Genomic DNA, 11,092 nt, shown 5'->3' with positions numbered 1-11,092 from the left:
CATACTCCATCCTTGGTTAACAACCTCGGCAAGCCATTTACCTAGAAAGGCCCTGTTTTTAACTTCAAGATCGTGGACAACAAGTCCACCTTGATCTTTTGGATGGAAAACAACACTCCATTTCGTCAAACGGTATTTCTTTTTCTCATTATCCCCTTGCCAAAAGAATCTTGATCGGAAATAATCCAGTCTATGCAAGACTCCTTTGGGCAACTGGAAGAAAGATATCATATACAACACCATATTCGTAAGTACTGAATTTATGAGAACTAATCTTCCCCCGATGGATAATAATTTTCTTTTCAGCTACTAAGGCGCTTTCGAAGTCTTTCATCAACAATTTTCCATTCAGCCAACGTCAGTCTCCCATAATGAATCGAAATACCCAGATAGCTAATGGGAAAACACCCAAGCCAACATCCGAATAACTCGGCATACAGGTTGGCATCATCTTTGGCTTCACCGAAACAGAACAATTCACTTTTATGAAAATTAATCTTAAGGAAAGTTGTTCGAATGCTGAAAGAATTAACTTCAAATTTCTTGCTTTCTCTAAGTCATGATCCATAAATAAAATTGTGTTATCGGCATATTGAAGGATGGATAGGTCCCCATCAACCAAATGAGGAACTACCCCTTCATTCTGGCCATCAACTTTAGCAGGCTCAATTATAATAGCAAGCATATTCGCCACCATGTTAAACAACAATGGAGATAGGGGATCGCCTTGCCTCAAACCTTTTTTGTTTGGAAATATCTACCAATGTCATCATTGATCTTAATGGCAACACTTCCGCCAAAAAAAGTTATTAACGAGAGCGCGCCACTCATTAGAAAAACCTTTCATCCTAAGACTTTGTTGAAGAAAGGACCATTTAACTTTATCGTAGGCTTTTTCAAAGACGATTTTGAGTATTAACCCATTCAATTTTTTGCGATGCATCTCATGAATTGTTTCATGTAAAGTGAGAACACCGTCTAATAGTCGCCACTTTGGTAAAAAAATTTAAAGCAAACATTAAGAAGACAAATAGGTTTGTATTGCTGAATCCGTTCCGCATCTATAGTTTTTGGTAAAAGAATAATTTCACCAAAATTGATGCGTAACAACTAAGTTGCCCCTTATGTAGTTCACTAAACAGTTCCAATAAATCATCTTTTATAATATCACAGAAGGTCTGATAAAATTCAGTTGGAAAACCATCTGGACCTGGCGCCTTATTATATTTCATTTGGAAAAAAAGGCTTTCCTTATCTCCTCCTTAGAATAAGAAAAGGTCAGAATCGCGTTTTCTTGTGAGAACACTTGGGGTATATCATCAATCCTGGACTCGTTCATAGATATATCAGATTCCTCTGGGGTGTCAAATAGTTCTTTATAATAGGATGTGATATAGGACTTGAGCTGCTCATGACATTCAATCATACCCTCTTCCTAGACTACAGAATGAATGAGCTTCTTTCTGTGCCGACCATTGACCACAAATCTTGAGTCATCTTCTATTGTATATTCATATTATAAGCAATACAGGGGTCAATAGGCAGAGTCTGGATTCTCTTCCGTTGATATTGATCCCTTAATTTACCCTCGTACATTATCTTTTCTGTGTTTGCGGTATTTGTGTGATTTAAAACCTTAAGTGCAGGTGCCACTATATAATAGTAATACCTCTAGTCCAAAATTTAAGCCTAATACTCCCTCTGTTCCTGAATATAAGCCATATAGTTTTTCGAGAAAAAATCCAGAATATAGGCTTTAGTGCGACACACTACTTGTATGGAAATTTTTCTTAGGGATTTAATTATATTTTCTTATCTTTTGAAAAGTCCTCTATTTTCTAATGTCAAATGTTTACGGTAATCCCATCCAAATCTGGTGTAATTTTCTCTCAATATGTGTTCTTTAATTTCCGTGCCAAAAACTATATGGCTCATATTTAGGAACGGAGGCAGTATGAATTAGTACCAGATAAACATTTTCAATTTTGACCTTCTATAAAGAAAAAATACTTGCATCCAAAACATCATATTGACATTACCAGATTTATCATGAATTGTGTTTTCAACATGCTTGGACATTAATTTATGGTCAGAGTACCATCTTGAAGAGTATGTCAAGCCATCTACTATTACAATCTTCTTTCGGTTCCTCTATCAGCTCTTACCCTTTTATGTTGCAATTTTGAATTTCCCTTTTTGCGGTTCCGATTTTTGCAGCATTTGTTTGGTTATGCACTCATGCCTGTGTCATTGAACCAACTACTCAGCTCTCACCACTAGTACAACCTCCGGCCAGAATTACTTGTCGTGGATGCACAAGCAAGCTAGCCATAGATCTGCTCATGGCTGCGACAAGTAAATAGGGCTGGAGGGAGTAAGTTTTTTATTTTAAGAAATATGTTCCATTAATAACGAAATCACTAGTTCACAGAGGTAGATTCATGCGCTGTCTGAATGGGTGTATAACAGAATAGGAGCTATGCTATTACAACCAGATTTATGGCAGAACTCAAGAACATGCATTTAGATGTTGACAGCTTTACAGTTTTTTTAAAGAGTCGGCCGTAGCCCTGCCTTAAATTAATAAGGCCGTTGCCGGCAAGTGTTACAGGATGCTGAAGAACAGCTTACAAACATCGATGAACAAGCAAACAAAAGATTACAAGAAAACAACTTGTCATCAAGGCCATCATCTCAAGGAAGAACCAGAGCGGAGGAGAAACAACGCCATGAAGCTCGCCACCGGGAATCCTGCCACCATCAAGTCCTGTCGCATCGCAGCCGGAATGCCATCCGTCTCCACCTCCGAAGAAGGTCCCAACCTTCTCGCCCTGGATCGTAGGGCGCCGGACCGTCGGCAAGCGGAGCAGCTCTCCCTAGAGCACGAATGAGCACCAGGGGCATCAAACCGAGGACAAGAACCAGACACGACCACCGCACGAGAAAGACCACAGGCCTCGCCGCCGGCCAACGCACCGGCCACCCAAAAGACTTCAGCATCAGGACGGAGATCGCCAGAGAAGACACGGCAAGCGCCGCAACCGCAGACCAGGACACCCACGCAGCACGGACACCTTCCACCGACCCAAGGCGGCACCTTCAAGAAGAAACACGACGCCAGAGCGCCGTCGCCGCCCAATCCAGAGATTTTGGTTTTCACCCGGTTGCCAAAGGAAGGAGGGAGGGGGGATATACCTCAGCATCGCCTCCAAGGAGGAAGACGGCGTCCAGGACGTCGCCGACGCTGTGACCGCCACCGCCGGCCAAGGATTTCTCCCGGCCAGAGCCCCTGCCCTGCCACCCCAACCATACCGACGAGAACGCCGGAAGTCATGGCCTTGGGGTGGGTACCACATGAAATCTGGCCTCCGTCTTCGAGATCTGCCACGAGGTCGACGGGGCAACCACCCCGGCCCGAGCACCCTCTACCGCCTCCACGCCGCTCGCGCGACCGAGGAGACGGTCCTCAGCATCAGCAAGCGCTCCCCGTCGCCAGGGACCACGCCGCCCTCACCTCGCACAGGCCGCCGCCTCGGGTGCCCAAGCCCCCACCGGGAGGAGCGCTGGTCGACCACGCCCTGACCCACGGCTGCTCCGGCAGGAGCAAGACGCAGCAGGGGCGCCGACATCGCGCCCACTCCCGCACCAGCAGATCTGGCGCGGCGTTCCTCCTCCTATCGTCGCGCGCGGAGCCGGGAGCCCAGATCCTCGCCGCCCCCTTCCTGGGCGACGCGGCCTTCGACCGGCGGCGCCTCCGGGGGCGACGAGGAGGGGAGATCGAGGCGGGGGGAGCTGGCGGCGGCGGCCTAGGGCCAGGAGGAGGCGACGCGGGGGAGCGAACCGGTCTGTTGCCAAGATAGACTGTTTGCCCCTGAGGAGGCATCTTGTATTAAGAAGATCGGTTTGTCGTAGGAGAGATTCAAGCGAAAGCAGACAGCGAAGTGCACAGGAGGCCATACGCTTTCTACCTCTTTCCATATTCTGACTGATGGAGGGGCGTGCGCACACGATTTTTGTTTTTTGTTGTGTGTGATTTGCAGCGCATGTGCTCCTTCCCGCTCCTCCCACACAAAAAATATGCTTGCCACACTACCAACAGCTGGCTATTATTCCTTTGTGTGTACACTGCCAAAGCTCCGGACGAACATGAGCAGGGGTGGCCGCTACAAACTCAATGCTGCCAGAATTTCTCAGAGATAAAACATACAAAAACGAAGAATTGAATCTAGGGATCGAGTTGTGCTTGGTTCAGGAAAATATTACACTGTTCGTGGTTGCTTCAGGCAGGGGTTACTCATCCACCTGTTCATGACTGCACAGCACAGATGAGTTTCCTCACAAGTAAGTTTTTCTTCTTTTAGAGATTAGGCCGTAGCCATGCCTTAAATTAAGAAGTTTTTCTTCTCGCATGTCTGATGTTACATAGCTACTACATCATTATCGCTTACATAGCTACTACATCATTATCGCTACCGCTACTGCAGGCTTCGAATGCCACTTGAATGCTTTGTCATGTATATATATTTCAGGTTTTTGGAAGATGACGAACTTGTGCGGGAGGGCAGTTTGCTCCAGCCACCATGTCCTAATCTCATGTACATTCAAGGAAATATTCGACTCCTCCACTTGCATGAATCATCTGGTGGCGATAGCCATTGCCACGCCGCTCACCCTCGTGCTCATGCTCCGCTTGCTCATCGAACTTCGGAAGAGTGTAGCATCTGCACGCCAGCTCTTCACGCTCACTTCATCGCTGCAGCTGGCTGCCGTGGTGTTCAATGCCTGCTTGGGTTCGGTCCATCTTGTCCGAGGAGTGTGGATGCTGGGTAGTAACCAGGATGCTTCTGTTTGCCCGCCACACTTGTGGCTTGCAACACTGTCTCAAGGTTTCAGTTTGCTCCTCACCGCCTTCGCTTGTGCCATCAGGCGTGGGTTTCTCGGATTCACGTTCACTCGGTTATGGTCGTTCTCGCTGACCATCTATACCGCATTCATCTGTTGTTCCTCGGTTGTCAGCACTGTTGGGGCAAATGTGGTCACCATTAAGGCTTGTTTGGATTTTCTGTCCCTGCCAGGAGCAGTTATCTTTCTTGTTTACACCATTCCGAGCACCCATGATGAGGAGGGGCATGAAGAAAACGGGAAAGGTTTATACAAGCCACTGAAGACCGATCCAGACAGTGAGGTAGCCGACTCTTCAGAGGTAACCGCCTTTGCTAAAGCCGGTATCTTGAGCGAGATGTCATTCTGGTGGCTGAACCCTTTCATGAAGATGGGTTATGAGAAGCCCCTCGAGGAGAAAGACATGCCACTATTAGGCGCCACCGACCGAGCACAAAACCAGTACTTAATGTTCTTGGAGAAGCTGAATAGCAACAAGAAGCATTCGCCTTTGCAGTCATTTGATGGCACACCATCAATCTTGTGGACTATCGTTTCTCATCACAAGCGTGGGATCATGGTCTCAGGTATGTTCGCCTTGCTCAAGGTTCTCACCTTATCTACAGGCCCGTTGCTTCTCAGGGCATTCATCAACGTATCGACTGGGAAAGGAACCTATAAACATGAAGGCTCTATGCTGGCTGCCATAATGTTCATCTGCAAATGTTGCGAGTCTTTGTCGCAGAGACAGTGGTATTTCCGCACACGGAGGTTAGGACTCCAGGTGAGGTCTCTCCTCTCTGCAGCTATCTATAAGAAGCAACAGAAGTTGTCAAGCTCAGCAAAGATGAAGCACTCCTCTGGACAAATCATGAACTATGTGACCGTCGATGCATACCGAGTTGGAGAATTCCCATACTGGTTCCATCAAACATGGACAACCATTGTTCAGCTTTGCATCGCTCTGGTGATTCTTTATAATGCAGTTGGTACTGCGATGGTTTCATCCTTGGTCGTCGTCATCATCACTGTACTTTGCAATGCTCCGTTAGCCAAACTGCAACACAAGTTTCAAACCAAGCTTATGGAAGCACAAGACGTGAGATTGAAGGCCATGGCGGAGTCGCTAGTTCACATGAAGATCCTGAAACTTTATGCATGGGAAGCTCACTTTAAGAAAGCCATTGAGAAGCTAAGGGAGGTTGAGTACAAGTGGTTGTCAGCGTTCCAGCTTAGCAGGGCTTACAATAGTGTCCTGTTCTGGTCATCACCTGTCTGGGTATCGGCAGCAACATTTTTAACGTGCTATCTGCTGGAAATCCCTCTTGATGCTAGCAACGTATTCACATTCATCGCAACTCTACGTCTAGTGCAAGACCCCATTAGGTCGATACCGGAAGTTCTCGGAGTTGTGGTACAAGCAAAGGTTGCTTTCACTCGGATAGAAAAGTTCCTAGGTGCACCTGAGCTGAATGGACAAGTTAAGAGGAAATACCACATGGGTACCAGTTACCCGGTAGCAATGAACTCATGCAGGTTCTCATGGTATGAAGATCCATTAAAACCTACCTTGAAGAACATAAATTTGGTAGTTAAAACTGGGGAGAAGGTTGCAATTTGTGGAGAGGTAGGATCAGGAAAGTCGACTCTATTGGCTGCGATGCTTGGAGAGGTTCCCAAAACTGAAGGCACGGTATGCTTTTCAATAACATTATCTTCATTTTCTATGAAATTCAAACCAAACAAACTTGACCTTTCGTCTGCAAGTATATATGCCATATTCAGAATTGATAGCCTAATAGCTAAGCAAAACAGCAGTGCTATGTCCTGCTATTAAGGACCCTAGTCTGTTTATTGAATGGAAAATTAAACATATGTCTGTCTATAAGGTTATGCTATGATTTTCTATCTTTTTGCGGTTTTCTCATGCATTAAATTTGAATCATGCGTAAATGTCCTCAGATTCAAGTCAGCGGGAAAATAGCATACGTGCCTCAGAATGCATGGATTCAAACAGGAACGGTGCAGGAAAATATTCTCTTTGGTTCTTGTATGGACAGCCCAAGATATGAAGAAACACTCTCGAGGTGCTCGTTGGTCAAGGACCTCGAGATGTTACCATATGGAGACAATACTCAAATTGGGGAGAGAGGAGTGAACCTTAGTGGTGGTCAGAAGCAGCGCCTTCAGCTTGCTCGTGCACTGTACCAAAACTCAGACATCTATCTCCTTGATGACCCTTTCAGTTCTGTAGATGCCCACACAGCAACAAGTCTCTTCGATGTAAGAATCACCTATATCAGCAGTTATGTAGAGTGCTTAAAGATTTGAACAGGAAACTGCTCTATAGATTAAGCTATTTCTTTGTGTGACATGCAGGAATATGTCATGGGTGCTCTGTCAGACAAGACAGTCATTTTGGTGACTCACCAAGTAGATTTTCTACCTGTATTCGACACCATTCTGGTCTCTCTCTCTCTCTCTCTCTCTCTCTCTCTCTCTCTCTCTCTCTCTCTCTCTCTCTCTCTCTCTCTCATGTCTGTAGTTTTGTTTAGGTTATAAAACTAATGATAATTTTTGACAGTTAATGTCAGATGGGGTGGTTATTCGATCTGCACCTTATCAAGAACTATTCGCAGATTGTCAAGAATTTAAAGACCTTGTAAATGCCCATAAAGATACCATTGGTCTTCCAGATCTTAGCAGCAGGATTTCTCCTCATAGAGCAAATGAAATATCAACAAAGGTGAAAGACCATAATTATGGAAGTGGATACACGAAGTCTGGGAAGCCATCACCAGCACATCAACTGATCAAGAAAGAGGAAAGAGAAACAGGAGATACAGGTGTTAAGCCTTATATGCTTTACTTGTGCCAGAACAAAGGCTTCATGTATGCTTCTCTTTGTGTTATTTCTCACATGATCTTCATAGCTGGGCAAATAGCACAGAATTCATGGATGGCGGCGAATGTCGAAAATCCTCGTACCGGTACACTGAAGTTAATTACTGTGTACATTGTTATCGGAGTTTGCACAATGTTCTTTTTGCTATCGAGATGCTTATCGGTTGTTGTTCTCGGGGTCCAGACATCAAGATCCTTATTCTCCCAGTTACTTGATTCATTGTTCCGTGCACCGATGTCCTTTTATGATTCTACTCCTCTAGGAAGGGTCCTTAGCCGGGTAAGATTTTTTTTACAAAATGCAAATATAATAAAATCTTGGATTTTTCTTTCGTATTCAGATATTTTTAATGATGAATCAACTATTTTTTTGCTCCTTGCAATGCAGGTCTCTTCAGATTTGAGCACTGTTGACCTTGATGTTCCGTTCGCATTCATGTTTAGCCTTAGTGCGAGCTTAAATGGCTACAGCAATCTGGGGGTATTGGCTGTTGTTACATGGCAAGTTCTGTTTGTATCTGTGCCAATGGTAGTTCTGGCAATCAGGTTACAGGTATTGGTTTCTTTATTATGGCTATACCCTATTTATTGGGTTAATCATTTTGTATACCCAAGATGTTGCCATTGAATTATTTATACGATTCATCGTGATCTGTAATGCTTTCTGTCATGCAGAGGTATTACTTAGCCTCGGCTAAGGAATTGATGCGGATCAATGGCACTACGAAATCTGCTCTAGCAAATCACTTGGGTGAATCAATTTCGGGAGCTATAACCATAAGGGCATTCGAGGAAGAAGATCGTTTCTTTGATAAAAATTCTGATCTTGTTGACAAGAATGCTATCCCATACTTCTATAATTTTGCAGCAACTGAATGGCTGATTCAACGCCTTGAAATAATGAGTGCTGCGGTTCTTTCTGTTTCAGCCTTTCTCATGGTTCTTCTTCCTCCAGGAACATTTAGCCCTGGTAATTAGATTATACTAAGGACAAGCATGAAAGCATTTCTTACTCTTTATTCAGGACAACATTACAATCAGGGAAACTAACTACTCTTGTTCCTATGGACACGTGCAGGTTTTGTAGGAATGGCATTGTCGTATGGTCTCTCCCTAAATATGTCTTTTGTTTCCTCTATTCGAAAGCAGTGCAACTTTGCGAACCAAATAATATCAGTGGAACGGGTGAACCAGTACATGGACATACAAAGTGAAGCACCAGAATTTATTGAAGAAAACAGACCGGGACCGGATTGGCCTCAAGTTGGCAGTGTGGAGCTAATAGATTTGAAGGTAATTAAAAAATATATAAGTACGCCTTAAAAGTTCAAAACCTTTAGGATTAGTTGTAACAGATTGTGGTGCGATTTTTTTTCGACAGATTAGGTACAGAAAAGATGCTCCACTTGTACTGCATGGAATCAGTTGCAAGTTTGAAGGTGGAGATAAGATTGGTATTGTTGGTCGAACGGGAAGTGGGAAGACAACTTTAATTGGTGCATTGTTTCGCCTTACCGAACCAGCAGGAGGGGAGATAATTATTGACTCTTTGGACATCACTACGATTGGCTTATATGACCTGCGTTCACGTTTGGGTATCATTCCGCAAGATCCAACACTTTTTCAGGGTACTGTAAGATATAATCTAGATCCTCTCGAGCAATTCTCAGATCTCCAAATATGGGAGGTAAGATGTGTAGTATACACAGTTATCGTGGTGTTTTTATAATCTTATATAATCATCAGATAACGTTAGCATGTTTATTTAGCTCTGTTACCAAGATAATATACATAAGATTTTTGTAAATTTCAGCTCACATGAAAATAGGATTTATAAATTGAATTAAGGGTATCTCAAGTGACAAGTTACGTTTTTCTATTTTGTGGCATGTGGACATCTTAAAAAGAATTATCATAGTGTAGTTACCCTATTTTCTGTTCTGTTGCAGGTTCTCAAGAAATGTCAACTTGTTGAAGCTGTCCAGGAGAAGGAACATGGTTTGGATTCACTTGGTAAGAAATAGTTTCTGGAGTTCCCTTTTTTGTTATATTAAGAAGCTAAAAAAATAAAACAATTGTGCCTTGGTCACTTTCAAAGTTCAAAAGAGGGAGAAGATACATGTGCTACTCAATTGTCAACCTGTTAGTAGTCCGAGGCGCATTACATATATGTCTGTTCAAGAAAAAATGGAAAAACTACTATGTACTATTCTTCTACTATTAATCAAAAGCAGCTCTGACTGCCATTTCATCTATTTTTTAAATATATATATGTCTGTTTGCTAGCGCAATTTCTGGAATATTACTGATCAAGATCATTTCATACAGTTGCGGACGACGGGTCGAACTGGAGCATGGGCCAAAGGCAGCTCTTCTGTTTGGGACGCGCACTTTTGAGAAGGTGTCGTATCTTAGTTCTTGATGAAGCCACGGCCTCTATAGACAATGGAACAGATGTTGTCCTTCAAAAGACTATCAGGACAGAATTCAAATATTGCACTGTTATTACAGTAGCGCACCGTATACCAACAGTTATGGACTCCGACATGGTACTTGCAATGAGTGATGGTATGTTTCGCTATCACCGACATATTAGAAATAGTGATTCTCTTATCGTTAGTCCTATTGAACAGGACAAAATTAATACAGAATGTGAAACAATACTTGAAAACAAAATGCACAGTCGATCTTTTGTCCCTATACTACAAGCCTTGTTTGGCACCAATTTGTAGATGTTAATTTCACTATAGTGAGCCCCACAATTGTTTTTTGCTTTACTTTTGCAAAAGTACTTGTCTATGAACTACGATATGACCGCAGCATATATGTTCATAGTCCTTACTAATGAGCTATATACTCTTTCAGGGAAAGTAGAGGAGTATGACAATCCTACAAAGCTAATGGAAACTGAAGGATCTCTCTTCCGCGAGCTGGTCGAAGAGTACTGCGCATACACATCAAACGGAACTACATAGGGCATCTTTGATTCACAGGATTCTAGTAATGTTATAATTAATAATAAAGAAAGCAAACGAGTTTGGTAGGTATTCATGTTTTTTTTTCGAAATGGATAAGTAGGTATTCATGTATGTAGGATTTATAGAAAACAGAGTATCCAAATAATGATGACGTATTAAGGTAACATACTGCTAGTGCTAAATGTATGGTTGCAGTCGGTCAGATTATTATTATCATGTCAAAGTGAAACGCATGGCTCATATTCCTTGCGGGGGAAATGGCGGTGACGCATAAGCCCCAACAGGAAAAGGCCCGGTAAGCCAATAAGGCAGCGACACTTGTTTCTCTC

General features: G+C 43.4%; 1 protein-coding gene across 1 annotated transcript; it reads left to right on the top strand.

The window, feature by feature from the left end:
• Positions 1 to 3,332: 3,332 nt before the first annotated feature.
• LOC124647484 (ABC transporter C family member 10-like) lies at positions 3,333 to 10,760 on the top strand. The gene is made up of 14 exons (XM_047187423.1): positions 3,333 to 3,843; positions 4,288 to 4,341; positions 4,485 to 6,144; positions 6,217 to 6,574; positions 6,844 to 7,164; positions 7,261 to 7,347; positions 7,466 to 8,065; positions 8,174 to 8,338; positions 8,461 to 8,755; positions 8,864 to 9,078; positions 9,167 to 9,472; positions 9,735 to 9,798; positions 10,114 to 10,353; positions 10,651 to 10,760. Exons 1-14 carry the CDS (start codon positions 3,333 to 3,335, stop codon positions 10,758 to 10,760), a joined length of 4,986 nt encoding a protein of 1,661 aa, XP_047043379.1.
• The last annotated feature ends 332 nt before the right edge of the window (positions 10,761 to 11,092 follow it).

This window comes from Lolium rigidum, chromosome 4 (assembly GCF_022539505.1).
Source record: "Lolium rigidum isolate FL_2022 chromosome 4, APGP_CSIRO_Lrig_0.1, whole genome shotgun sequence".
Taxonomy (NCBI): Eukaryota; Viridiplantae; Streptophyta; class Magnoliopsida; order Poales; family Poaceae; genus Lolium; species Lolium rigidum.
This window is presented reverse-complemented; position numbering and strand designations above follow the sequence as displayed.

Excerpts from the sequence above, each read along its gene's own strand:
- LOC124647484 (XM_047187423.1), top strand. The coding sequence starts at position 3,333 with ATGGCCTTGGGGTGGGTACCACATGAAATCTGGCCTCCGTCTTCGAGA. Across the intron at positions 6,575-6,843 it reads TTCCCAAAACTGAAGGCACG|ATTCAAGTCAGCGGGAAAAT; the intron begins GTATGCTTTTCA and ends AAATGTCCTCAG. Across the intron at positions 7,165-7,260 it reads CAGCAACAAGTCTCTTCGAT|GAATATGTCATGGGTGCTCT; the intron begins GTAAGAATCACC and ends TGTGACATGCAG.